This window comes from Sturnira hondurensis, unplaced genomic scaffold, assembly GCF_014824575.4.
Source record: "Sturnira hondurensis isolate 20B ecotype Veracruz unplaced genomic scaffold, ASM1482457v3 Scaffold0021632, whole genome shotgun sequence".
Taxonomy (NCBI): domain Eukaryota; kingdom Metazoa; phylum Chordata; class Mammalia; order Chiroptera; family Phyllostomidae; genus Sturnira; species Sturnira hondurensis.
In genome coordinates, this window is record NW_028094263.1 from 2,335,357 (window position 1) to 2,360,617 (window position 25,261).

At 55.7% G+C, this 25,261-nt stretch overlaps 3 protein-coding genes across 10 annotated transcripts; 2 read left to right on the top strand and 1 right to left on the bottom strand.

The window, feature by feature from the left end:
• The first annotated feature begins 1,028 nt into the window (after nt 1-1,028).
• PHOSPHO1 (phosphoethanolamine/phosphocholine phosphatase 1) lies at nt 1,029-7,556 on the top strand. Of its 6 annotated transcripts, XM_037033311.1 has the most exons (5): nt 1,029-1,364; nt 2,458-2,534; nt 4,360-4,471; nt 5,282-5,400; nt 5,855-7,556. In XM_037033311.1, exons 3-5 carry the CDS (start codon nt 4,427-4,429, stop codon nt 6,735-6,737), a joined length of 1,047 nt encoding a protein of 348 aa, XP_036889206.1. In that variant the 5' UTR covers nt 1,029-1,364; nt 2,458-2,534; nt 4,360-4,426; the 3' UTR covers nt 6,738-7,556. The 6 variants fall into 6 exon arrangements, with proteins under 6 accessions (XP_036889206.1, XP_036889203.1, XP_036889202.1 ...); XM_037033308.1 differs by lacking the exon at nt 5,282-5,400 and having other exon boundaries at nt 1,030-1,385; nt 5,979-7,556; XM_037033307.1 differs by lacking the exon at nt 5,282-5,400 and having other exon boundaries at nt 1,030-1,364; nt 5,979-7,556.
• Nucleotides 7,557-7,941: 385 nt separating this feature from the next.
• Nucleotides 7,942-16,954, bottom strand: ABI3 (ABI family member 3). Of its 2 annotated transcripts, none has more exons than XM_037033304.1 (8): nt 16,546-16,954; nt 12,382-12,549; nt 11,151-11,327; nt 9,906-9,991; nt 9,628-9,723; nt 9,272-9,426; nt 8,715-8,855; nt 7,942-8,438 (listed from the first exon to the last, which is right to left on the bottom strand). In XM_037033304.1, the coding sequence occupies exons 1-8, from the start codon at nt 16,660-16,662 to the stop codon at nt 8,275-8,277; spliced, it is 1,104 nt and encodes a 367-aa protein (XP_036889199.1). In that variant the 5' UTR covers nt 16,663-16,954; the 3' UTR covers nt 7,942-8,274. The 2 variants fall into 2 exon arrangements, with proteins under 2 accessions (XP_036889199.1, XP_036889200.1); XM_037033305.1 differs by having other exon boundaries at nt 8,715-8,834; nt 16,546-16,953.
• Nucleotides 16,955-17,050: 96 nt separating this feature from the next.
• On the top strand, nt 17,051-19,984 carry GNGT2 (G protein subunit gamma transducin 2). Of its 2 annotated transcripts, XM_037033314.1 has the most exons (4): nt 17,051-18,420; nt 18,937-19,022; nt 19,176-19,280; nt 19,721-19,984. In XM_037033314.1, exons 3-4 carry the CDS (start codon nt 19,197-19,199, stop codon nt 19,844-19,846), a joined length of 210 nt encoding a protein of 69 aa, XP_036889209.1. In that variant the 5' UTR covers nt 17,051-18,420; nt 18,937-19,022; nt 19,176-19,196; the 3' UTR covers nt 19,847-19,984. The 2 variants fall into 2 exon arrangements, with proteins under 2 accessions (XP_036889209.1, XP_036889207.1); XM_037033312.1 differs by lacking the exon at nt 18,937-19,022 and having other exon boundaries at nt 18,101-18,420.
• The last annotated feature ends 5,277 nt before the right edge of the window (nt 19,985-25,261 follow it).

Here is a 25,261-nt window from a genome sequence, read left to right on the forward strand (position 1 = left end):
GTAGAATGAACAGCCCCTGTTCATTCTCCTTGCCCACCCTCACTTCCTCTGGTTTCCAGCCCCGCTGGCTTTGAGGTCACTCAGGGTCTTGAAATGTGCTGGCTCTCTTCAAGGAGCAGAGCGAGGGAGGATCAGGGAGGACTGGAGGCAGAACCCGGCCTGGGAGCACCACCCACACAGCCCCTCTGCGATCCCTTGAGTCAGGTGTGCCTGGGCTTGACCTCAAGCAAAAATCTCCTTGGAATGTTGCGAACATTCAACCACGAGTGCAGTGACCGAGCCCAGCAGCCCGTTCACAGTGTGTCCTCAGTAACTACCAGCGTCACTGCTCTCCTCTCCGAATAGAATCTTCTTCTCAGCACCAGGCTGGGAGGGCAGAAGGCGGGTGGGGGAGTGTGGCTGAAAACAGACTCTTAGGAGGCAGAGGTGGGTATTTAAACTACAATACCACTCGCAAACGGGCCCACTGTTCGGTCCCCAACTCAGCGTTTACAGGGTAGGGGAGTTAGGGAGTCTTTCCTGGCAATCCCCTGTAACCTGTAACCCAGGAAAGATCCCCAAGGCCAGGATGGGGAGCTGTGACGCCGCCTGCAGTAGAGAGGGCACCTAGCTCTGCGCACGTGGGAGAGAAACAGAAGGACTGCTTTCCCTGAGCTGGGCCAACCGGGGCCAATCACCGGGCTCAGGACGCAAGGACCGAATGAGAGCTGGAAGTTGGGGTGCGTCTTTCCCCTTCTCAGGGATCAGAGCCCTGGAAGCTGCAGTTGAAAACCCACAGCTCTGGCACTCCAGGGTATATGGGCGGGGACTAACGCAGAACCCCGACATTCACTCCAATGAGGGTGCTCCCACCCACGTTCCTCCAAGGGGCTAGACTCCCTCTCCACCCCTACCCTTGCCCGCGGCACCCGATCCCACCTACGCTGGCACTCCCGGAGCCTCCAGGGCAGCCGGGAGGCGTGGCCCGCCCCTTTGATGTGCGCCGGCGCCGCTGTGATTGGACAGTCGCTTGTGACGTATGGGGACTGCGGTGGGCCAGGGTGCTGCGGCTGCCGCAGCGCCAGCCCTGGCTTGGGCTCTGGCTCCCGGGCATTTAAAGGGGACGCGGCAGCAGCCCGGGGGTGGGGGATGGAGGGCCGTTGGAGGGACGGCCTAGACGCACATCATCCACGACCCCTCGGGACCAGAGGGACTCGTGAGCCAGAGCCCAGAAGTCCGGGGGTGGATAAGGCACCACGTCCCCTCCAATTCCAGTAAGCACCTCTGGCTCCATCCTGCGCCCAAATATCTCAGCTAGCCCCTCTCCTTACTCCTTTACACTCCAAACTCAGCCGGGACAGACTTCTGCCACCGTCGCTCCCCACGTGAGTCCTGGGCTCCCCGAGGTAGGGGCGGGCTGGGGTCCGAGTGTGGAATGGGGGCTGTGCGGAGTTTGAGGGCGCTCCTTCACGCGTGTGTCAGTGGGGGAGTCCCTGGGAGCAGAGGAATGAGTCCGCTTTCTCCTGCCCCAGGAACGTGGTGGCCAGGTGTATCGCCCGTTCCCGACTATGCCAAAGCGAAAGAATCGGTGCCCCCTTGCTCCCCACCACCCACTGGTGCCCCCGGCTCCCTAAACTGCGCACCCCCCTCCCCGCATTGGAGAGAAGCACCCGCCAGCTGGGGGTGTGCCAGAGTTCCTGCCTTCAGCCACCTCTAAAAATATCTCTCCCCCCCCCCCAACCAGTTCCACCCGGCAGCTGCCACCTCCCTGCCCAATGAGGATCCCCTCCCAGCAGGGCAAGCCCAGAGGTGATTCCAGGTCCCAGCTTCCTCACTGGCACCAGGGCTCCAGGTCATCACCTTCTACTAGTCGGGACGGGAAGTTCTTAGCCTAAGGGGTCTCCAGGGCAATAAGGGGAGCTCTGGCTGCAATTTTTCCAGAAAGCACCAGAATCCTTGAGTTCTAATCCTGATTCTGAGACTGTGTGGCCCCAGGGTAGCAGCTCGACCTCTTTTGGCCTCTGTTTTTCCTATTTGCAGCAGTGGTGAGGTTGGGCGTGCTCTCTGGGGGAGGAAGAGAGTTCCAATTTAGCGGCTGAATCAGATTTCTAACGACTGGTACTGGTCTTGTTACTGAGGGACCTCTGGGGTCCTTGCCCTCCCCCGTACCCTTCCCACACATTTCCTGTGGTTACCTTTCCCCGAACTGTCCTGTGGGCTCCATCCACCCATTAAGTTTGGAATTGCAAACTTAGGAGCTATACCAAAAAGGGGCTGGTTTTCCTCCCCAATCCTTGGGGGACCCTCCCACCCATTCCCATAGGTGTCACCAAAGAGCATGTACATAAAAAAGAAGGGGGGAGTAGGGCAGAATCTGGCGACCAGGCGTGGAATCGGGGAGGCAGGCACTGCTTTTGCCTGGGACTAACTGGGCTCCCTGTCCCCCGGAAAAACCCTTCCCTCCTCTCTCTGCTCCAGCATCCTGTCCTTTTATTTGAGGAACTTTTTTTAGATGACTCAAAATGATTTGATCTTTCAGGACAAAACTGCTGGAGGTGAGTAACTTCTTTGAAAGTCATGGGAGACAGAGTTTAGTGGGGGCGGGGTCCCCCTGCGGGACTGGGTGGAGGTGAGGAGTCACCACATGGCTTTCCCCATTTCTAGGGGGAGAATCCTAGGATGCCTGGCTTTCTGTTATGGGGAGCAAAAGAAACAAGGAGAGCTTACCAAACGATAAAAGTGTTAACCAAGTTCCCGAAATGCTATTATTAGTATATAGAAAAGTAACTCTGTCTTTTGCTACGAGAAATGAGAAGTTTTGAGGATGCTTAAAAAATCAGTAGAGTATCCCACCAAATTAGAAAAAGAAACAAAGGCAAAGGAGACCCTTCTCTCTGGGATAAAAGTTGGTCTCTGGATGGCTTCTGGAGGCTTTCCGTTATCTTCCTGTATCTAACCCCTGGCCGCTCCACGTGTGTGGCATGTTTGAGCAGGGGTCTGTTCCTGTTTGCTTTCACAATGGAAATGGCACCCGGAGGGATGTGTGTTATCAGCCAGGATCCTGGAAGGCTGAAACTCCCTCCAGATAAGGCCTAGAGACAGCTCTCCCACCCTCCAAACCCTGCCGCTCCCTTGTAAAACCTGCCAGTCCCTGCGCCTGCCTTCCTATCCCATCATCCCCTTGATCGTGTCTATTGTCCCAAAGTTCCCTCTTTTGCCCACTGCCCCATTAATTTGGACCACATCTCCTGATTCTGAGATTAAAAGTTCTTAAGGAAAATGCTGAGACCCACATCCCATCCTGACCCAAAGAGTTTAATACATATGTGGTTGAAGTGGGAGGGATGTGGTGCCTCAAGATGGAAGGTGATAGAGCCCCTCCTTCTGACCTGTTCTGGGCTCCTGGATGCTCCAGTCTCTGTCTTAGGGGGCAATAGTTTCTCCCTACTATCCTGGGATGGTCTGGGGAGAGTGTCACCTTGACAAAGTCAGAGGTGTTTCCAGTGTCACCCATTATCACCACCAGAGGGCAGCAGTCAGCCAGATCTGTGCGCTTTTCCTTGTGTAGTCTGGCTCTGAATACTTTTCCAGACCTGTCCCAGCTGTCTCTGGTCTCTTATTCCAGGCTGGAGGGGGTCGGAGGCGGAGTGGGGCACTGGGGGCTGTAGGTGGTGCCCTTGGCAGTTGCATTGGCAAAGGCCCCACAAAGAAACCTTGTCTCCAAAGCCACATAGCAAAGTCCAGCAGAAATTTCAACCTGACTGCTGAACCTGCCTGGAAGCCCTGGGAAGCCAGTGGTGCCCAGGGGTGTGGGACCCCAGCTGTGGTACATTGAGCCCCATCATCTTCCCCTGCCCTTGTGGGGACAGAGGGCAGGCAAGGCTGTGGCCAGGTAACCAGGATCCAGGCTCTGCCCCATGGAAACAGTGGCTGCAGACCAGTTCTTTAAACCTCTCTAAGCCCTTCTCGTCTGCTGAATTCATGAAACAGTGATGAGCAGTGAGAGAATATGAGTGAAAGTGATTTGTGAACTACCTTGTACCAGATGCCAGAAAGGGGCAAGGACCGCACCAGAGAAAAAAGCACTGGTCTCAGAGCCAGATCTGGTTTTGAGCCCTGTCTCTGCCCTTTACAGTGCCGTTTACCTTTGAGCGCATCACTCAACCTCTCTCGGGGTCCAACTAGATCACCTATAACCTCTCCGGCATCATAGTGGATTGCTGAGAGGATGCCGAGCAAGGGCTTTGTGGTCTGCAAGCCCTTCCCGTCGGAAGGGCTGTTCTTACTGAGCCCCTGGGAGTGGTTCCTGGTTGGGTGGCATTAGTGGTGGAAACGAAGCCACCTGACTGCACCCCTAAACAGACCTTGTGTGGTTGTCAGGAGCTCTGGACGACGGCTAAAGACCAACAGAGTCCTTGCAGGCAGTGTTCAGGGCGACACACCAACAATGAGCGGCTGTTTCCCAGTTGCCGGCCTCCGGTGCCTGTCTAGGGTAAGTGGGTCCCTCTAGGGGTTTCTTAGGATGAGGCTTCAGCCTCCATGTCTCCATCACAGGATGGGAGGAACCTATTCAGCCCCTTTCAGGCTTGCTCTCACCTCTACTGGGCTTCTGCTAACCCCTAGAAGCTTCCATTCCCATGTTTGACATCCTCAATTCCTGAGACCCTGGGCCACCGAGACCCCCAGGTGGATGTTGCTGAGACCAGTGGGAGACTAGGATGAGGTCTAAAGGACAGTTCTCTTAGGGAGGCGGATGGCCAGGTTCAAAGTTCTGCTCTGAATGAGGAGCCTGGACTTCTGTTTTATGAGGGTTCCATCCAGCCCATAAACATCACAGGAACTTTGGGAGTTAGGAAGACACCAGAAGGAGTGGCTTTGTCTGGGCTGACCGGGGTGGAAGTCTCCGGGGGTGGGGAGGGAGGAGAGCAGTGTAGTGGATATTCTGAAGCTGTGCATGATCTGCTGGCTCTGCCCCCCTTCCTTACCGCTGCCGGCAGCTGCCGAGGGCTTCTGTCTGCATTGGCATGTCTTTCTCTGAGCCCTCACACTTGCCCTGTTGTCTCCAGTGCCTCCCAGGTCCCCCATCTACATGACTCTGGCCCGAGGTCTCCACTTCCTGGAGCCCCTCACCCCGACTCTGGCTTCTGTCCCGTCTGTCTTCACGCTCTCCCATCACTACTTACTCCTGGCCACCCCCCTCCCCATTGCTGCCTCCTACCACCCCTGCCCATGTCCCCACTATCTTCGCCTCCACCTTTTCAGCCACTGCTGCTCTCTCTCCTCTCCCTTACCTGTCTCCCAGGTATGTCGTGGCCTGGCATGGGAGGCGTCCACCTCCCCAAGCCCCACTGCTTCTGCTGCCCGTTTGCTTCGGACTCTGGCAGGAACCCCACCCGATGACACGTTCCTCCCGGGGAATTGGCAAGTGACTAGTGATGAGCTGTCAGCACAGGGCCCTAAAACTCCCTGGAAAAGCGAGTCCCATCCATGGACCCCTGCCCAGAACCATCTGGCTAGAGGCAGCTCCCAAAGAGCCTTCCTGGGTCTCGTGCAGTCAATCTGCCTACTTAGTCATTCCCAGAGCTAAACTCCAGTTCTCTGGCCAGGCAGAGGCCCAGGCACCTATTTTCCAGGCCTGGGCCTGGCACTCACGGTACATGCTTTAAGCTCACCTGTTAAGCCCCAATGGCCCCGAATGATAGTAGGAGAAACAGGTGCCAAGGAAGCCCCTCTGGGCTCTAGAGGAGGACGGTCTTCTGAGGATAACCCCAGCGCAGTTCATTAAGAGGTGCCAAGGGGGTGGGCAGGGAGCTGCGGGTGGGGTCCGCGGCGCTGGGTGCTCCCCCCGGCTTAACCAGTTTTGGGTCCTCCTCAGGTCTTGGATGTGCCAGCACCTCTGGCCGAGGCCTGCTAACCAGCCTCTCCCGGGTGCGCGCCCGCCGCGCCCGCTCTCGCTTGCTCCCTCTTCCTCCTCCTGCTGTTCTCCTCCCTGCTCCCAGGACAGCGGGATGGCGGTGCAGGGCGCGCCGCGCTTCCTCCTGACCTTCGACTTTGACGAGACTATCGTGGACGAGAACAGCGACGACTCGATAGTGCGCGCCGCGCCAGGCCAGAGGCTGCCGGAGAGCCTGCGTGCCACCTACCGCGAGGGCTTCTACAACGAGTACATGCAGCGCGTCTTCAAGTACCTGGGCGAGCAGGGCGTGCGGCCCCGGGACCTGCGCGCTGTCTACGAGGCCATCCCCCTGTCGCCGGGCATGGGCGACCTGTTGCAGTTTGTGGCCAAGCAGGGGACCTGCTTCGAAGTGATTCTTATCTCGGATGCCAACACCTTCGGTGTGGAGAGCTCGCTGCGCGCCGCGGGCCATCTCGGCCTGTTCCGCCGCATCCTCAGCAACCCGTCGGGGCCCGACGCACACGGGCTGCTGACGCTGCGGCCCTTCCACACGCACAGCTGCCCTCGTTGCCCCGCCAACATGTGCAAGCACAAGGTGCTCAGCGACTACCTGCACGAGCGGGCCCAAGACGGCGTGCATTTTGAGCGCCTTTTCTACGTGGGCGACGGCGCCAACGACTTCTGCCCCATGGGGCTGCTGGCCAGCGGCGACGTGGCCTTCCCGCGCCGCGGCTATCCCATGCACCGCCTTATCCAGGAGGCGCAGAAGGCCGAGCCCAGCTCATTTCGCGCCAGCGTGGTGCCCTGGGAGTCGGCCACCGAAGTCCGCCTCCACCTGCAGCAGGTGCTGAAGCCGAGCTGAGATGGCTGCCTGTAGGGGGCGCCCGGACGAGGAGGGACGGCGGTAGGGGGAGACTGGGAAAGAGCCTGGTTTTGTAACTCCCTCTTCCCTTTCGCTTTGGTACCGTCCCTCCGGGAATTTCTAGAATTGCAGGCTCCTGCTTTCTGGGACTGAGGGTGGGAGTTCGGAGCCGTCCTTATCTATGCAGTTAAACCAGATGGGCTGCCTCCCTCAGATCCACTGCAAACAGTTAAATTCTGGAGTCTGGCACAACCCCAGTGTTGCGCGTACCTAGGAACGCAGCCGCGGTTCCAAAAACCTCGTCCTCCGAACTGGGAGGAAGAGGTTCCCTTGAAGGGGAGAGAACTTGAACTGCTGCACGGGCTGCATAACCTCCCCTCCCTCAGTCTTAGGTCAAGGAGACTCAGGTCCCGAAATCCTCCCGCGCCAGAGTCCCCGCGGAAAGGTGACGCTCTCCCGTTCTTCCGACAGCCCCAGGCCTAGATCTTGCTTTACCCACCGGGAGCTCACACTACATCCCTTGTCTTGTCTCCCTTCCCCACTCCCCACCATCCACCCTGCCAGCAGCATCCCCAAAGGAAAAAAAAGCCAGAAGGAACAGTCGCCTCCTGGTGGTGGAACGAGGTAGCGCACTGTCCCGCTCCGGTTGGGCCAGCGCGGTATCTCTCAGCGCCCCACGGTGGCTCCTTGCACCCCAGCCTCGTCTATGCAGCAAGACCAGGAATTAACCAAAGGCACCCTCGCGGTCTGGGCCCTCTGCGCCCCCCTCCTCTCGTATGGAACAGGAAGCCATGATGTTTTAACGCTGAGCCAGCGAAACCCAAGCCTCTCCTCACTCTTTCGTATTTTAGAGCTATAAAGCAGGTGAAGGGGGAAGAAGTGACTGAGATCTCTGGCGCCGCAATCTGAGGGGTGAGGGTGAGGTGGTCTCTGCTCTCAGGGAGCCCTCCTTATGTGAGGGAGTTGGTTCCTACTCTGGCGGAGTGCCCAGCTTGAGAAACCGAGCCTGGACACACGATGTTTGGCCCGTCACTGCAGAGGGCATCGGAAGTCCAGTACAGAGAGGGCGTGCAATGAGGATGGAGGGGATGGGAGAGATACTGCTGCGGAGAGCAACCAGAGGGGGCTCACTGATTAGCAGGAGCCTTAGAAGTGAAACGCCATTCAGTCCCTCTCTGGCCCCCCAGCCCTGCAGGGCAATCGATCAGGAGTTCATCAGAGTTTTATTCAAAGCTGGCACTTGGCAGTGGGAGACCCCCACCCTCCGTGGAATAGGGGTCCTCTGTGGACACGATCACCAAACTCCTTGGCTTCCAATTCTTTCCTGTCTGCAGCAGGCCCTGGGGCACCTCTGCTTTCTCCCAGAGATCCCTTCTCACTGCATTGGGGGCAGGTGCAGACACAGCTCACAGCTGAAGAGGTGGACAAGCCAGGCCTATCCTTGCTTGATCTTGGAGCCTGGCTTTGGCCTGGGGCTCAAGGTTCACTCAGGGAGAAGCCTGTGGTCAGCAGTCCAGAGAGACGTCCCGGCTGGCTGTCAGCAGCTCGGCTCCACATAGTTACCTGGGAAGAATCCAGTCCCCTCGGAGCTGACACCCTCACACCAGCCATCGGAGTAGCGGCGGGTGATGCAGATGACAGTGCCCTCAGAGAAGGAGAGTTCATTGTCCTTCTGGCCAGTGTACGGGTACAGTGTCACCACTGCAAGGCAAGAGGAGAGGGTACTGTGAGGTGTGCCTCCTGCCCAGCCTTGGGAATGCAGGGCTCATGTAACTCAGAGGAGAAGGCTGCAAGTATCGGGTCCAGAGGTGCCTTCCGGGCCCCTGGGTGCCTTCCCCAGCTCAGCCAATAACACCACCAGGCCAGCTGCTCTCTTCCCAGCTAGGCTCTGGGAAATGGGTGGGTTGGGAGCAGGACAATGGATGCAGAGTGGCGTAAGAGTGGGAGGAACCCTGGCGGTGGGATCTGGTCAGGTACCTTTCTCCAAGTAAGAAGCAGGGACCCAGCTAGGCTCTTCCGGCCGGAAGCCTGGTGGAGGTGGAGGTGGCAGTTCCAACTCATCCATGTCCAGGACGGGAGGAGGGGGCAGGTCCAGCGCTGGGAGAGAAAGTAGAACGGCTGCCAGTGTGGCACCAGGAAACATGTTCAGGAGCAGAACTCAGGATCTAACCATTTTATGTAACCTTCCTCCAGCCCTTGCCCCGCAAGGGCCTCCCACAATGCTCCCAGTGCAGAGTAGATGTTTGGTAAATACTGAACCTTTGGACAGTGCAGGGTACTCGGCTTCGTCTGTTAAACTGGAATGTGAAGGTCCTCTTAGGGTTAAATTTAAGTGAGAACATGGACAAGAAGTGAATCCAAGGCCTGGTATAAGCAGGCGCTAAGCGATGTTAGTTCACTTTCTCTGCCTCCTTTCTGTCCTGTTACCTGGACAAAGCCCTCACTAAGGTGAGCTGGATTAGACCTGAGAGGGGTAGGAAGGGGGACCAGGAGGCCAGAGAAGGACCCCACAGTTGAGCAGCAGAGATCCGTACCAGGTGGGGGCAGAGACAGTTCCTCCGGGGGAGGGGGCAGCAGGCAGACGTCGGAGGCTGGTGGAGGAGGTGGGGCCATGGAGCTGGGGAGAGGAGGGGCTCGGGGTGGTGCCTGCCCCCTGGAAGTGGAGATTCCACCAACACCTTCGGCGCTGCTGGAGATCAGAGAAAGCAAGGCTCGGCTACTCCGGGGTACGCCTTCCCCGACTCAGCGTCCCCCAACTGGCCCGCCCCTGTGATCCTGAGTCCTCAGCCCCAGCTGGACTCAGTCACCATAAGAACTGGCGGGAGACCCCTCTCAAGAGCCCCCCTGCCCCGCCCCACGGCTACTCCCAGCTTGAACTTCCGAGGCTCACCCGGAGGAGGCCAGGGAAGAGGCAGAGGAGGCGGCGGAGAGTTTGCCGTCGGGCACCACCGGGAGCTGCACCGGCTCGGGGATCCGGGGCGGTCTCCTACAGGTGGAGCGAGGGGAGGGTGTCGTTACGGTGTAGGAAGGCTTCCAGAGCGCAGGGGGCAGGTGCGGGGAGGAGGGGGCAGCCGGCGGAGGAGGAAGCTTGGCGCTGGCGCGGAGGTGAGGGTGGGGGAACGGTTTCAGGATCCTGTGCGGCTGGTGTGGGTCTCGGCGAGGCCTCACCCCAGCGTCGCAGAGGCGGGCGTGGCAGGCGCCTTGATGCTCTTTCGAGACAGGGTCCCGGTCCTCGACAGCTGCGTGCTCGCATCCTGCGGGGGAGCAGGGGGCTGGGCTGACGTTGATGGGTAACCCCCAGTAGCCCCCGCATCCCACAGAGGAAATGGGGGAGGGGCGGACAAGAACTGGGAGGGAGAGTGCGGGCACAGCAAGTTCCCACTTCCACTTCCCAGCCCCCTCTCCCACCCCACCCGCTCTTGCTCATCGCCTGGGCACCGAGTCGGCCTCGCGCCCCACGGAAACCTCAGAGCACAGACACAGGCTGCAGGCCACTTCCTCTGCATGGCCTCAGCGGCTGAGCGGCCCTCCACCTCACCCCTGCCTGCCTCACAGCACCTCAGGGCCCAGCAAGCCAGTCCCTGGCTCTGACAGAGGAAGGCGTGGGGAAAGGACGCCCGTCGTGCTTACAAATGTCCCACCCTCGCGGGCCTGTGGAACTGGCTTGGGCAGCTCAGGGCGCACCAATGGCAGGGTGCAAACCCACGGGCGCCTGTGTCAGGATAGGGTTTCCCCAAGAGTAGGTACCTGGGGAATGACCCCTCTGGTGTCCGTCACTAGGGACAAAACAGAGGGACTTGAACTGACTCATAGAGCGTGGAAGTGGGCCACTAGGAAGGACTTAGTGGTGGGAAGCTCGGTGACAGGAGGAGGGAGTTTTTAGTTTCCCCTTTTGGGGGAGAAGGTATGTTAAGGATATTGGGGGAGGGGGTCATTTCGGTAAGGGGGAGCTTTAATCTACTCTGGAATGTTAGAGTGTGGGGACAGGAGTTGAAAAAATGGGACAGGTCTCTCGCCCCTCAGAAGAAGATGGGCCCAGAAGAAAATGGTAGAGTCAGGCTCCCCTGTCTTCACCATGTCCCCTCCCACTGGCTGCCTCCCTGCCCCTTCTCACCCAACAGCCGCTCTGGGGTGACTTCTCAGTTCGGTGACCTCAAACCTCCAGACAGAGGAAGTCGCCATTCTCATGCACACCCTGACAACCGCCCTTCCTCTTGCCCTTCACACATGCACCCAGCACCCACAGCTCAAATGTCACTCTCAGCAGGTCATCTGAGCACAGGGTAGAGGCCTGTTCTGGTGGGGGGGGGGCAGTCATGAAGGGATTTTAAGGAGCAGGGGTCTGGAAAGAGGGGAGCTGTGAAGCAGATAAGGAGGGGGTTGTGGAGAAAGAGGAGGCACCCCTGTCTTCACCTTGACCCCATGGCCAACGTCATCCAGGCAGCTGAAGTTGACGGGTCTCCTGCAGTAGGGCGGGAGGGCAGGCAGGCTCTCGGGGGCGACGACCTTCTGGCTGGGGGGCAGCCTCTGGACAGCGGCTAAGGTGCCTATCTCCCTGCGGGCCACCTTCTCCATATGCATGTTCACCATCTGCGTGACGGGATTTGAGGTCACAGTGGGGGTGGGCTCTACGCAGAGCCCTTTCCCTTAAGGGGGCAGGAAGCTAGAATTTGGGGTGGGGGCAGGGACCGAGGGAGGCAGTGAGGTCCAGAGAAAGAGTGAGTTTTGTCCCCAAGGCCGGCCAAAGGCACTTGGGAGGTGTTGCCAGGGGAGGATGGAGCCACTTTGGAGCGACTTCCTGGTGGAAGGGAATCTGGGTTATTATTAGCGGAGCAGGCGCCAGAGGAAAAGAGAAAACAGCAACCCTGAAGCACTGGGCTGGCTTGGGAGCGGGGAGGGAAAGGGTGGTGTGGATGAGAATTGTGGCAGGATCAGCTCTCCCTTCTGAGGGGCAAATAAGTGAATTCACTACCCCCCCGCCCCCCGGGATGTTCTGCAGAGAAATCTACGGCACTGAGAAGTCTGGAACTTCCACTGAGAAGGCTGGAACTTCCACGGGTAGGGATGAGAGAAAGAGACACACCCACACCGAACACAGGGTCCTGCACAGGCCGAGCCAATGTGTAACTGGGGCTGTGCGTGTGGTTTACAGGCAATTAATTCCTCAGCCAAGGATCCAGGAAGGAAGGAGGAGGGTGTGTGTCACAGAGGGTTGGGGGACACTGTGTGGCGGTGGCAGTGCTTCCAGGGCCGAAGATGACCTTGCCAAGCAAGCACTCTGGGTCTGAGACATTTATTAAGTCATCACCTGTGCTTAGGTGGGAACAAAGTCTATTTTGCCTCTTTTCTGGACTGTGCAGCCGCCATGATTGGTAGAGCCTGCTTTCTACCGAGCAGGACAGAATTCGGAGAAGAAAGAGCTCCGCCTTCAGGGAGAAACTAGTCTGACGGGGTAGCAAGGCCCAGGCCCGAGACTTGGCACAAAGATAAGGGGCTTCGAATCACTGGGGAACTGCAACGCTTATGTGGCTGAGTCAGGCACTTGGATGTGGAAAAAGGCAGGAGAGAAGTTTTACTGGAGAAAATGCCCACGTGGGGCTCAAGAGCCCGGGGCGGATGCAGGAAGCCTTCCCACCTTCCTTACCTGGCCCAGCGTGCTCACACGGGCCTCCACCTGTCGCAGAGCCACTGCCTGCAGGTCCAGCATGCGCAAAGTGTGCCCAGCCAGGTTGCCCACCTGGTAAGCCACACTGGCCAGGGCCTGGGTGGTAAAGGCCATGGTCTCCTCCAGCGCCTTCCGCTTGTCCGTGGACTGAAATACACACACTCTGGGTCAGAGGCCAGTACCTTGCATGGATCCTTTGCTGGGAAAATGGGTTGGAGAAGGTATGGGGAAGGTGGGGGTTGAACTGGGCAAAACAACGACTCTTCAATGTTTGAAGTGGTTTCCATAAGGATGGTACAGTAAGAGGCACTCGGGGGACAGCAGAAAAGCAAACCTAGCCCTGTGGAATGGGGGCAAGGGAAGCGAAAGTTACTCCTCAAAAAATCACATTAAGGATTAACCCTATTACCTTCTTGAAGACCTCTTAAGGGGTAAAGGGTGAATAGTAGAAAGGAGAGAGGAGGCAAATACTGACTGGAGGAGATGTCAGACTTAAAACCAACCTAGCAACGTCAGGACCTCATCCCTTCTAGCCAGGAACCCCTGGGAGTGAGGCTGATGAGTCTGTGCCTTTAAAAGCTCCCCGGGTGACTCATGGGCTCTGTGTTTAACTCCATTCTGCAGGTGGGTTATTTGGGGAACAGTGATTTGGTCCTTTTTGTAGATAAGGAAACTGAAGCCTGAAGACAGTGACCTCAGCCACTCAGTTCCTCCAATAGCTTCCCAGTACCGGAGGAGTGAAATCCAAACTAATAGCCGTGGCCTGTGTAGGACCCTCGCAGCTGGGTCCTGTTTCCTCTTCGCCCTCATTCCCTTCCACTCCCTCTCTCACTTACTCTCCCCTCCAGCCACACGGGCCATTGGACTTCTGTTCCCAATCAAGATAAGACAGTTTCTACCTCAGGGCCTTTGCACTTGTACTTCTTTCTAGAATCCTTCTTATTATGAGGTCTTAGCTCCTCAGAGACACCTTCCCCCACCACCTTATGGTTTTCCCTGGCCCACTTTCGTATCGACTCTCTAACATATTTACCCTGTTCTCTTTTCTTCAAAGCACTATCAACAATTATTTATCCATTTACTTAATTGTCTCCCCCCCACACACACACACACACACACTAAATTAGCACACTGAGGGCAGGGAGGTCATCTGTTTTATTCTCTCTCCCACATAGTGTTCCCCACACAGACGGCAATAAATTGTGAGTTTATTAACGGATTCACTGTAAACCCAAATACTTGCTGGGCATCTTCCCGCAGCATGCCAGGCACTGTGCCAGGGGCTGGGCCGGGTCCCACTGCCCGTCAGTGGTGAAGGGATGGGCAGGGAATAGCTCAGGACAGAGACAGAGTTTGTTCAGTTCCACATCAGACGTTGGGGGCTGGGCATTGGATTCCTCAGGCAGCTTCCTTATCTCTGGGGCTGCTGCTCTCTAGCCTGAACTTTTGTGGGAGCACGGAGGGTAAGTCCAGGGCAGGCAAGGCTGCACCAGTGGGTCTCAGCACTCAGGGGCTCCTCAAGGCCAGTCAGTGGAGAACAGACTGGAACCTATCAGAGCAGAGTGCCGGGAGAGATGCGGGTGCTTGGGCTGGAGCCAAAGGGCAGACCCAGGCCCTTCTGAGCTCCCCTCCTGGGGCATTCCTCTCCGGAGTCTCTCCCTTTCTGTTCCAACACCAGTGAGGAGATGCTCAGTTGCGTGCAATTTACATCTTATCAGCATATGTAAACATGTGCCTTGAAAAAGCAAAGCTGTCGACCCAGGATATTACAATTAGAAAGGATAGCAGGTCTTGTTCAACACCTTCCTTTAGCCCTGGCTGGTGTGGCTCAGTGGATTGAGTGCCAGCCTGCAAACCATAGGGTCACCAGTTCGATTCCCAGTCAGGGCACCTGCCTGGGTTTCAGGCCAGGTCCCCAGTGATGGGGACCACACACTGATGTTTCTCTCCCTCTCTTTCTCCTACCTTCCCCCTCTCTAAAAGTAAATCTTGGGAAAAAATCTTCCTTTAATAGGTGAGGACACAAAGACCCACTGGAACAGGGACCACTCCTGTGGGCTCTACCCAGCCCTCCGGCCCCAGCCCTCAGGGGCCGTTCCCTCCTGGGACCGGCGTGTGGAATTCGTCACTGGATTTTTTCTATCAGCCTAAATAGGGAAAATGACTGCTTGGGCCCATCTCTGGGAAGCTGAGCCTGGACGCCTACTAACCCCTGGCTTTTGTCTTAGACCAAATTCGGTCTGGAGATCAAGGGTTTGGGATCTATCTTCATAACGGACTGCTTATTTATCATGCAAATTACCCTGCCTGTAAACTCCACAAACCCTGACTGAGAACTCTGAAGTTGACAGTAGCCTGCCCTCCCCCATTCCCCACGGGTTTCCTGACACCTGGTTGGGGTGAAAGAAAGGGGGGAGGGCCAAGGCCCCCGGCAACCAGGCCTTGCTAAACAGCAGTTCTGAGAAGTCATCCAGACCCTGCCCGGGCGTTTGCCCTTCAGACAAAACTCCTCAGCGCAGCCAGAAAAGGCCACTGGTCGTGTGGTCTCATAGGTAGTGCCCTGCACGAAGGAAGCAGGAGTCCAGGGGTCTCCCCCTGGGTCAGAGCTTCCTGTGCCCTGGGTATTTTGCAAGGTCTACTCCATCGTGCTAGACCCAACTTTTGTGTCTCTCATTCTTCTGATGAATCGGACGACGATGATCACAGTTACGGCCTGGCCTTCTTAAGGGGCAGGCACTGGGCTAAAGGCTTCAGCAAGTTATCACATTTAGCCCACGGGGACAGCCAGAGGGGCACCTGGCCCCAGGTCCTGCAGTCGGTAGCCGGCCGGCAGCATTGGAAGCTGGACTCAGGTCTTCGCACCCTCAAATGCTGTGTGCGCTCGAGAAACCACCTGCAGTGCTTTGAGGTGTGCAGACGTTATTGAAGGGATGGAAAGGGCCACTTCCATCCTTGTCGGAGGAGGCACGTGCCCGCCGGTGCCACAAGAATGGAGCCGGTTTACTGGCCTGCAACCCCTAGGCAGGCAGAAGTTACGCCCCGGGGAGTGTTCGCAGCAAAAGGTTTGTTGGGTGCGCTCCGCAGTCGGAGCGATGGGTGTGAATCCAGAACCTCGCCTGAACACCTTGGGAAGTGCGTTAACCTTTCTGGATCTCAGCCTCCTGTTCGCGAAGCGGGAGTGGTCCTCGCCTCACAGGACTGGGGTGAGGACTAAAGGAGGCAACCCAATTGCTTAAAGTAAGGGGGCAAAGCGTTTTAACTGTTATCATTGCCTCTCTTTAAGCTGCCATTTTCCCAGGAGCACTTGCTCCTTTCATTGTTATTTTTTCCATACTCGTATTAATCTGGGAGGTCCCTGTGTCTCTCATCTCACAGTCTGGCTAGAACAGGTTAGAGAAGTGAAGTTTTGCCCAAGGGGTGACAGGATTCGCCTGTAGCCCATAAGGAGCCGAGGAAACCGTGGATAAGGAGTACAAATACATTGCCTTAAAGTCATACAGCGCGTCAGGCAGACAGGAAGGTGGAGAGCTCAGCTTCAGGAGCCAGGAGGCTGATGCCCGGCTCTACTGTTTCTAAGCTGTGTGACCCGAATCCAGTCCCCCTGCCTCCCTGTGCTGCTGTTTCCTCATCTGTGGAACGGGAATAATAGCGTTGTCTCACAAGGTGGTTGTCAGGATTAATGATTAAGGGCAGAGGTGCTCAGTCGTTGCTAAGTTTTTCTCGGTCCTCTTCCCTTGACCCAGGAACCCACGGGCTCGGTCCTGGGAGAACCATGTGATTCAGAAAACTGCTCTAAACCCCAGCCCGAAAACGGAGCGATGGCTCCAGCATCCCTGTGAGGACAAGTCTCTGGGCCTTCGGATTGGAGTGAGAGGCTGGGAGGAGAGGAACCTGAGGTCAGGTCTGGTAACAGGGTGCACCAGCAGTGCCTGGACATCCGAGGCTTGGGAGAGAAAAGGAGCACAGCGGAGGCTGGGGTAGCATGGGGTCCCAGTTAAAGTTTGGGGCACTGGGTTGAAGCTGAGGCACCGGAACAGGCACCTGTCAGGACGGCCCCCATGGCCTGGCCCCGGGGGGCGGAGGGTGCCTTGCCCAGGGCCCCTCTGGAGGCGAGGGTGGCGGGGCCCGGCCCGCTCTGCCTACCTTCACGTAGTTGTCCTCGCAGTAGTCGGCGACGCGCAGCAGGGCGCTGTGGTTGCCCCGCAGAGCCTCCCGGCCCGTGGGGATGTCGAACTCCTGCAGCTGCTGCAGCTCGGCCATGGCCCCGGCCTCTGACGGGCTCCCGGGGGAGCTGCTGGTTTTGTGCTCACCCTGCCCTTGATTGGCTGCTCTGCCTTCCCTCTCTCACTGCTTTTGGTTTCCTCTTCGAGACAGACCCAAACCTGCTTGCAAAGGTCAGGCATGCTCATTCCAGGACAAGAGGAAGTCAGTCCCTGCTCCCTGGGACTGCGCCTTTCTGTCCCCTGCCCAGAGGAAGGGGGAAGCCAGTGGCTCCTTGGGGGGCCCAGCACCCCAATCCCCCCCAGCAGAGGAAGCCAAGGTCTGTGATTGCTCCCTGGGCCCAGAGAGGAAACTGTTGAGGAGGAGGGGTGTAGATTGTGGAGGAAGGGGGTTGGCTTGCTCTGGGGCAGGGGGTGGAGATGGGTTTTCCACTCATGGAAGGGGAGGAAAGGACAGAGGGTGGACGCTTCCTAGGGAAGCCCCGGGATGAGTCACCAAGAGACAGGAGAGCGGAGGGCGGAGAGGATATGGAGACCGGGCTTGCCAGGGGGGCCTGCAGGGTGGCAGAGCAGCAACAATGGAAGACAGACAATGCAACAGCAACGGGAGTCAGGCTGGACACCAGGAAGACACAGCCAGCGGTCCCCTGAAGTGTGTGACCGAGGCTCTGCAGGGCTACAAGCGATGAAGGCCTGGTGTACAGGCTCCGCCCGATGGAGGCAGGATGAGGTGAAACGGACCAAGTGTAGGGTGAGGGACCCAGATTAGACAACAGAAAGGACTTGGCTTTGAGAAGGACCAGGTTCAAGTTCCAGAGGAGCCGGTCCGGTTCAGGAAGCCACGGTGGACAGAGCACTGACCCGGCTTCAGGAGGTAGGTGCTCTACTATCTCTTGCATCAGCCAGGAGTTAGACTGAATGGCCTCCAGGGCCCTGTCCTAGCTCAGATTCTGGGAGATCCTGAGCCTGTGAGGATGGGTCCCTGGCCCGCTCCCACCCCTCCCAGCACCCAGCCTGTCATCCTGAAGGCAGGAGAAAAAGAGGATCCCTCACTGGCCATATTGGTCCCTTAACATCTGCTCCTCGAGAGGGTCCCCTTGTCATTGGACAGGAGTTCAGTGTCTGTCATTTGGGGTGGTCCTGGGGGGAATCCCAAGAGAAAGATCAGGGCAAGTGCCCTGTGCTGGGGGAGACGCATGCCCAGGGCTCAGAGGGGGGCATGGAGGCCAAGAAGCGTGGATATGGGTGTTCAGGGCGGCCATGGCCCCAAGTGCTAACTGACATAGCATCCTGTGTGAGCACATTCTGATTGAATGAGTGAACAAAGAGGGAGCTGGGGGAACCCTATACAGTGAAATCGGGGGCTCCAATCTAGCACACAAAGGCTTCTTGGGTGAGGGAAGTTCGGAGCTGATCTAGGGCTTCGGTCACTGGGGAGAAAGTGCAGTGCCAGAGGGAGGGAAGGGGAGGGCTTGGGAGAGAAAGCCCCGGGAGGGGAGCATGCAGGGCCGGAGGGTGAGAACTGGGGAAATAGGCTCTACACAGAGGGGTCGCTAGAGGGGTGGAGCTCACCCAGGGGGCAGGGGGTCCACCCCGGCGGCAGTGAGAGCTTGGAAGCTCCGGCGGATGGATGGGCTTAGAACCTTGAGCCCGTGATCAGCTTAGGCGTCAGAGATTTGGACGTCCAGACCATCTGCTTCATCCAGAGACTGTCGGCTGAGCGGGAGCTGGGAGGCTCAAACACCAGCTTGTCTGGGCTGGGCAGGAGTGACTTGAAGTGAACGCTCTTTCCTGGCAGGTGAGAGGGCCTGGGGTGGTACTGGGCTGGGATCCAGTCTGAGAATTATGGAGGTTAGGTACTGGACAGGCCTTCCAGATAATTGTGTAGTGAGGATGTTGATGATGATAAGAATAGTAATAATAATAAGTGTATTGTGTTCATTAAGTGCCAGGTGGTGAATTAAAATATTTTAGATGCATTATTTTTTTAGTTCTCCCAATATTTCTATAAGGTAGATACTATTACTGTGCCCATTTTACAGATGGGGAAACTAAGACTCAGGGAGACTGAGTGACTTGCCTAGGGCCTCACAGCCTGGAAGCAGCAGAGCTGGGGTCAAAGTTGGAGTCGGACAGGCCCCAGGGCCCTTCTCTGAACCACTGGGGTTCCCTCTCCCGGGACGGGACCCGGAGCTTCCTTAAAACGTCCACCTGTGTAATACGTGCAACAACAACTTTGCTTCCAAAATCTGCCTCACTGAAAGAAACCCTTTTGCTCTCCCTTCCATGTATTTGATTCCTGTTTCCTCCATAGACAGGTCCTTATTTGAGGGCAGAGATTGTGTCTCCCCCATCAGATCGGGAGCCTTCTCACCTCCTGAGACCAGACTCAAGGTGAAGGTCAGGTAGGAACAATGCAGTGAACAATGAGGGGCCTGAGCCGAAGGGCATGGCAGGGAAGAGGTAGAAGTAAGTTGAGGTGTAAAGAGTGCAGAGGAGGAGCTGCGGGAGCCGGGGGGCGATTTGCAATTTGGGCCATGACATCCTTTCCAGGACCAGTCTCTCCAGGGTGGGATGGCCCAGGAGCTCAGTGAGAAGGAGCTATTAAGGATGGAGGTGGAGCAGCTGAAGAAGGAAGTGAGGAACTCAAGAGCTCCGGTGAGCCTCCTCTTCCCTTCCCCCTCTTTTCCACCCCTTTCTGCATCTCGTGAAGCCGGGACTTGAAGGAGGAAGCGATGGACAATGGGGTGATGGGACGTCTCCAGGGCAGTAGAAGGGGCAGGAGGTGCCTCTGGGATGCGGTAGGAGGTGGAAGGAGCCTGGGGTTTGACCCCACGGAGCAGCGCAGGAGAGAGCCTCTGAGCCTGTCCCTCCCAGTCTCTGGACTGGACCTGGCCCAGCATCCCTTGCAAGCAAGTCAGGCTTGGCAGTTCTGCCCAAGGAACTGACATCCCTCTCCCCACCTGCCTGTCCGTTTCATCTTCCTCCTCTCTGGCCACAGTCTCCACCCTGTCCAGAAACCTATTTCCTTGGAACTGACCAAGTCATGGATCCTGAGCAATAAACAAGGGTTGAAAGCTTGCTTTGCTTTCTTGCAGATTTCCAAGACAGGAAAGGAAATCAAGGCTTATGTGGAGGCCCGAGCAGGAAACGACCCTCTTCTCAAAGGCATCCCTGAAGACAAGAACCCCTTCAAGGAGAAAGGCGCTTGTAGGATAAGCTGATGGCGCCTGAGCCCCTCACCCTAACTGGCCCTTCCCGGCCACACTCCTCGCTCAGAGCCATCTGTCCCAGGACACCCAGCGAATCAGTGAATTTCCTCCTTCTCTTAGTCATGGGATGAGTAAAGCTATCTGGCTGCATGTGTTATGGATCCATTTCCCAACCCCATTTTCAAGTCTTTTCTGCCATTATTTCCTCTCTCTGCTGAATCCCTGTCGACCCCACTTGGAAACACTCTGCTCTTCCCTAGTTCAGCAATTGACCCCTTGAGTGGTGGGGTCTGAAGAGCCCATGATATCCTGATACCCCAGGGGTCAGGCCTGAGAAGACATTTCCTCTGCCTGAGGACCGCTCCCATTTTCCCCTCCACCCTCTGCCTAGGATCTAGCATTCTCTGCAGAGTAGTTTGAATGGAAGACTGGAAATGGGAGGTCCTTTTTCCCCATCTCATGTCCAGTCTTGTGGCCCTCTTCCTAGTCGTTTAGACTGTCCCAGGTGGCCTGCTAACCAAGAGACTATGATTTCATGATTTATTTAATATGATTGGGGGGCTCTATTCGGCCCCGGGCCTCAGGGGAATAGTAGAGCAGGCAAGACGAACGTGGCTCCCCTCTTCACAGGATTGAGCAGAGAAGGCACGGAACAAAGAGTTTACAATTAGGCCCTGGACGGGTGGCTCTGTTGGCTGGAGTGTCATCCCACGTACCAAAAGGTTGACGGCTCCATCCCCGGTTTGGGCACGTGATTGGTTTGCAAGTTTGATCCCCCTTGGGAGACACAGACGGAAGGCAACCGACTGATCTTTCTCTTTCTCTTTCCCCTTCCTCTCTCTCTGAAGAATCAACAAAGCATATTCTCGGGTGACAATTTTTAAAAAGTAGCATTTACAATTAAATCATTGAGTGTTGCCATGGGGAAAGGAAAGTCAAGGGTGGCGTAGACATACAAAGCAGCCAGCCAGACGTCCAGAGCAATACTCAGGTGACCTGAACTGTGACAGGCCAGTGTGGGGGCGGGGGCGGGGCGGCAGGCAGACAACAGGAAGTGGTTAAACTGAGGTTGGAGAGGGAGACTGGGTCAAGTGTTGGAGAACCAGGCCAAGAGATTAGGTAAGAACTTTCTCTCCACCCTTAGGGCAATGCAAAGCCTAGGATGATAGTTAAGTAGTGGAGAGACAGGCTTTGCTGAGCAGAAGGGTGGCTGGACCCCACTCAGGGCTGGGGATCTGATGAAGGAGAGAGAGCGATGACTGTCTAGAGAAGCCTCAGACATGCACTCACAGTGCAGCACGGTCAGTTGGGTTGTGATGGGAACCCATAAGAGGGCCACCTGATCCCACTGAATGAGTGTGTTGCATCCTGGGAGGACTGACAGGGAAGGCTTCTAGTAGAAGGTGATGTCCTGAGCGGAGTGCTAAACAGTTAAGTTGTGGATGGATGGCAAGTCGGGTTGAAGGTATAGTAGAATCAGAGGCATAAATGTGTGTGTGTGTGCGTGCGCGCCCGTGCACGAGAGAGTGTGGGGGCGCGTATTGAATCCAAACGCATCAGACTGGAGCTGTTGGAATGTCAAGAGATAGGCCTAGGTCCCAGGACTTGCTGTTGGGCTTGGGGGCGACCCAAGGGGTCCTGTTTGCTTTACTAAACAACCTTGCCTGCTGGGAGTAATTTGTTAGTGCTCGCATTTTGATAAGACTGAAAAGTGAGCCCTGGCTGGTGTGGCTCAGTGGATTGAGTGCCAGCCTGTAAACTAAAGGGTCACTTGTTCCATTCCTAGTCAGGGCACGTGCCTGGGTTGCAGGCCAGGTTCCCAGTAGGGGACACATGAGAGGCAACTATGCATCGATGTTTCTCTCCTTTTCTTTCTCCCTCCCTTCCCCTTTCTTTAAAAATAAATAAATAAAATATTTTTTAAAAAGATTGAAAAGGGAAAGTAGAAGTACAGGGACTTGGAGATGATTATTAGATTAGGGGAGATGTGAATTAGGGCAGCAGCCATAAATCTCGATAAGGAGATGGGGTGAAGAGTTCTTTGGAAAATGAAGTTTTCAGGTCTCCACATCTTGTTGAGTGAAGGGTGAAAGGGAGGGAGTTGTCAAGGATGAAGCCAAGTTTCTGGCTTGGGAGATTCCTAGATAGGATTGAAAGCAAGTATCTGAAAACAAATTTAAGCTCATACAGTGATACCACAGAGCGGCAAACTCACTCAGCCTCTCCTCCCAGAGGGCCACAGCCCAAGGGCACGCCCTGCTCCTGCTGAGGTCATAGGCCACCGAGCAGAATCAGGGGTCTCCCAAGGAGAAGGGAAAGATGAGGAATGAGAGAGAGAAACATTTACTTATTCTTTTTAAAGATTTTATTTATTTATTTTATAGAGAGGAGAAGGGAAGGAGAAAGAGAGGGGGAGAAACATCAATGTGTAGTTGCCTCTCACGCGCCTCCTGCTGGGGACCTGGCCTGCCACCCACGCATGTGCCTGAATAGGAAGGAAATTGGCGACCCCTTGATTCACAGGCTGGCACTCAATCCACTGAGCCACACCGGCCAGGGCACAATGAAATATAACAATAGTTAATTTTTTTAAATGGGGAAAGGTAAATATGCCCTGTGGCTCCAGCAGTAAGAAAGGAAAGCCAGCTGGGGCTACAGTCATGGGGCTGTGGACCGTGTGGCTATGGCTTCCTTCTTCCACCCCCCAGTCCTCGTCTTCTGCCTTCAGGCACAATCTCACTGATTGAAGTGCAAGGTCCAGGGGATGAATCCAACCTTTATTATTCCTGAGGAGTTTGAACCCTTGGTGGGGCTCTGGGAAGAATGGTACCTTAAGCCCTGGATGGTGTGGCTCAGTGGATTGAGTGCCGGCTGGCCTGTGAACCAAAAGGTCGGTGGTTCGATTCCCGGTCCCTAGTTGAGGGCATACAAAAGGCAACCACACATTGGTGTTTCTCTCTCTCAGCTCTCTCTCCAATTCCCCTCTGTCTAAAAATAAATAAATAAATAAAATCTTTAAAAAAAACCAACAACTTTAGCCCTGGCTGGTGTAACTCAGTGGATTAAGTGCAGGCCTGCGAACCAAACAACTGAGGTTCGATTCCCAGTCAGGGCACATGCCTGGGTTGCAGGCCAGTTCCCAGCAGGGAATGCACAAGAAGCAACCATACATTGATATTTCTCTCCCTCTCTCCTTCCCTTCCCCTCTAAAGATAAATAAATAAAATCTTAAATAAATAATTAAAAAGAAACAAACAAACAAAAAAACATTAGACTTAAAAAAATCACACCTTTACTTAGAGCATGGTGCCCCAGGTGTTCTCCTGGCCCCTCCCAAACACCTCCTGGCCACAGCAGGGCCCAACACTCCTTTTCTGTTTGTTGTCCTGGTTCCAGGAGGAGCTTCAAATAGCTGAGGGCAATCTCAGCTTCCACTTCCAAAGAGTTATGATGCTGCGCCCTGGGGGCAGCATTCCACCCTTGCCCGTTCGGACCTCACAGGAGCAAGCTGACAAGACGAGAATGACCGCTGTGAGAGCTGCTCATTGTGCAGTCTAAGCCATCGGTCCCCGTTCTACCCCCACCTTTGAGTTTTTTAGCCTGGGAAGAAAAGCACTGTCTGCTGTTACTGGTTCAGCTCAGAGCACACTCGGCCGCCTCCTGACAGCACCGCATCTCTCGGCTAAGTGACGTCTCCTAGCTGGCACCAAACTCGGGGGTTACCAGGCCAGGCCACCATTCTGTAAAGCCACCAGCTTCCAAGGGATGGACACACACCGAGATCAGCAGATCCTGTTGACACGAGCCCCTTGCCTTACTTCTTTTTGAAAATTCAGTAGTTTCATGTTGAAATAATTTCAGATTTACAGAGAGTTGCAAACCAAGTGCAGAACCCCCACGTGCCCTTCCCCCAGCTTCCTCTAGTGTCAATATCTTACACAACCTGGACACTTTTATTACAACTAAAAAATTAACATTGGCGCAATACTATTAACGAAGCTCCGGACTTTGTTTGAGTTTCCTTCGTTTTCCCACTAGGGTCATTTTCCTGTTCCAGGATCCACTTCACATTCAGCGCCTGTCTTACTTCTGCTGGAAAAAGCGTCCAGGAGAAAGGAGGGTCTAGCACACCCGGGCCCCTAGAAGACACTGCATGGGTCTATAATCACACAACAGGCAAGGGACAGAAACCCCATTCCTGAATGAGCGCCTGTTCCAGGGACACTGACCGGCCACCAGGGAACTGGCTGGTGCTCAGGGTTGTCACCACTGCTGGCCCGCTGTAGAGTTGAGCTGGCCTTGGGGAAGGAAAGCCCAGGTGTGTCCACTCATGTGCAAGCCCTAAACCTGCTGAAACCGGCAGAGACACCGGCGTTCGGGCTGCCCGTCACCACCAAACCCAATAAGCAGAGTCAGGGATTGAGTCTTTATGGGCACTTTATTCAGATGGCCAGTGATCTGAGAAGATGGCGGGCTCATACCCAACAGGCCATCTTATCTTTTCTTTCCAGGCCAAAGTTTTTTGTGTTTTTTTTAAGATTTTATTTATTTTTCTTTAGAAGGGAAGGGAAGGAGGAAGGGAGAGAAATACCAATGTATGGTTGCTTCTCATGCATCCCCTGCTGGGAAATGGCCTGCAGCCCAGGCATGGGTCCTGACTGGGAATTGAACTGCGATCCTCTGCTTCGCAGGACTGCGCTCAATCCACTGAGCTACACCAGCCAGGACCAGGCCAAAGTTTTTATAGCAGAGAATAAACCAGGTGTGGTGAGGGGTTTTGAAATTCTGGGAGAAGTTAATTGGATTAAAAAAAAAACAACTCCAGCATTCTTGTCCTGGGTGGTGGTCTTATACTGTGCCCCACCCAGGGTGGTGGTCTTTAACTGTGTTCTGGGCGGGGGTCATCTCACCCTAGAGTACAATGGCTCAGATATCACCTTGAATTGCTCACAATCCTCCTGAGGCACACAGGTGGGATTGCCGCAGTCTCCAGGTGTCAGGGTGGGTCATACCTTCAGTTCCTGGAACAAAAGCTTTTACGTGCATTGATCACTAAGCTTATTAGCTGTTACTTAACTAAAACTTTCTAACTCTTAAGTCCCCTATCATTGCCTCTCTGGCTGCTTTATTTCATGAGCCCCAGCCAACCCGGTGGGGTTCTATTTTTGTTTTTCCTTTCAAGATCTTATTTATTTTTAGAGAGAGAGGCAGGGAGGGAGAAGAGAGAGAGAAACATCAACGTGGGAGAGATACACGGATCGGTTGCCTCTCACAGGCCCCCAACTTGGGACCCAGCCCACAATCCAGGCATGTGCCTTGGCTGGGAATTGAGCCAGTGACCTTTGGGTTCTCACACTGGCACTCAGTCCACTGAGCCACGCCAGCCAGGGCCCCAGTGTGGTTCTAAACAGCCTCTTGTACAGAAAG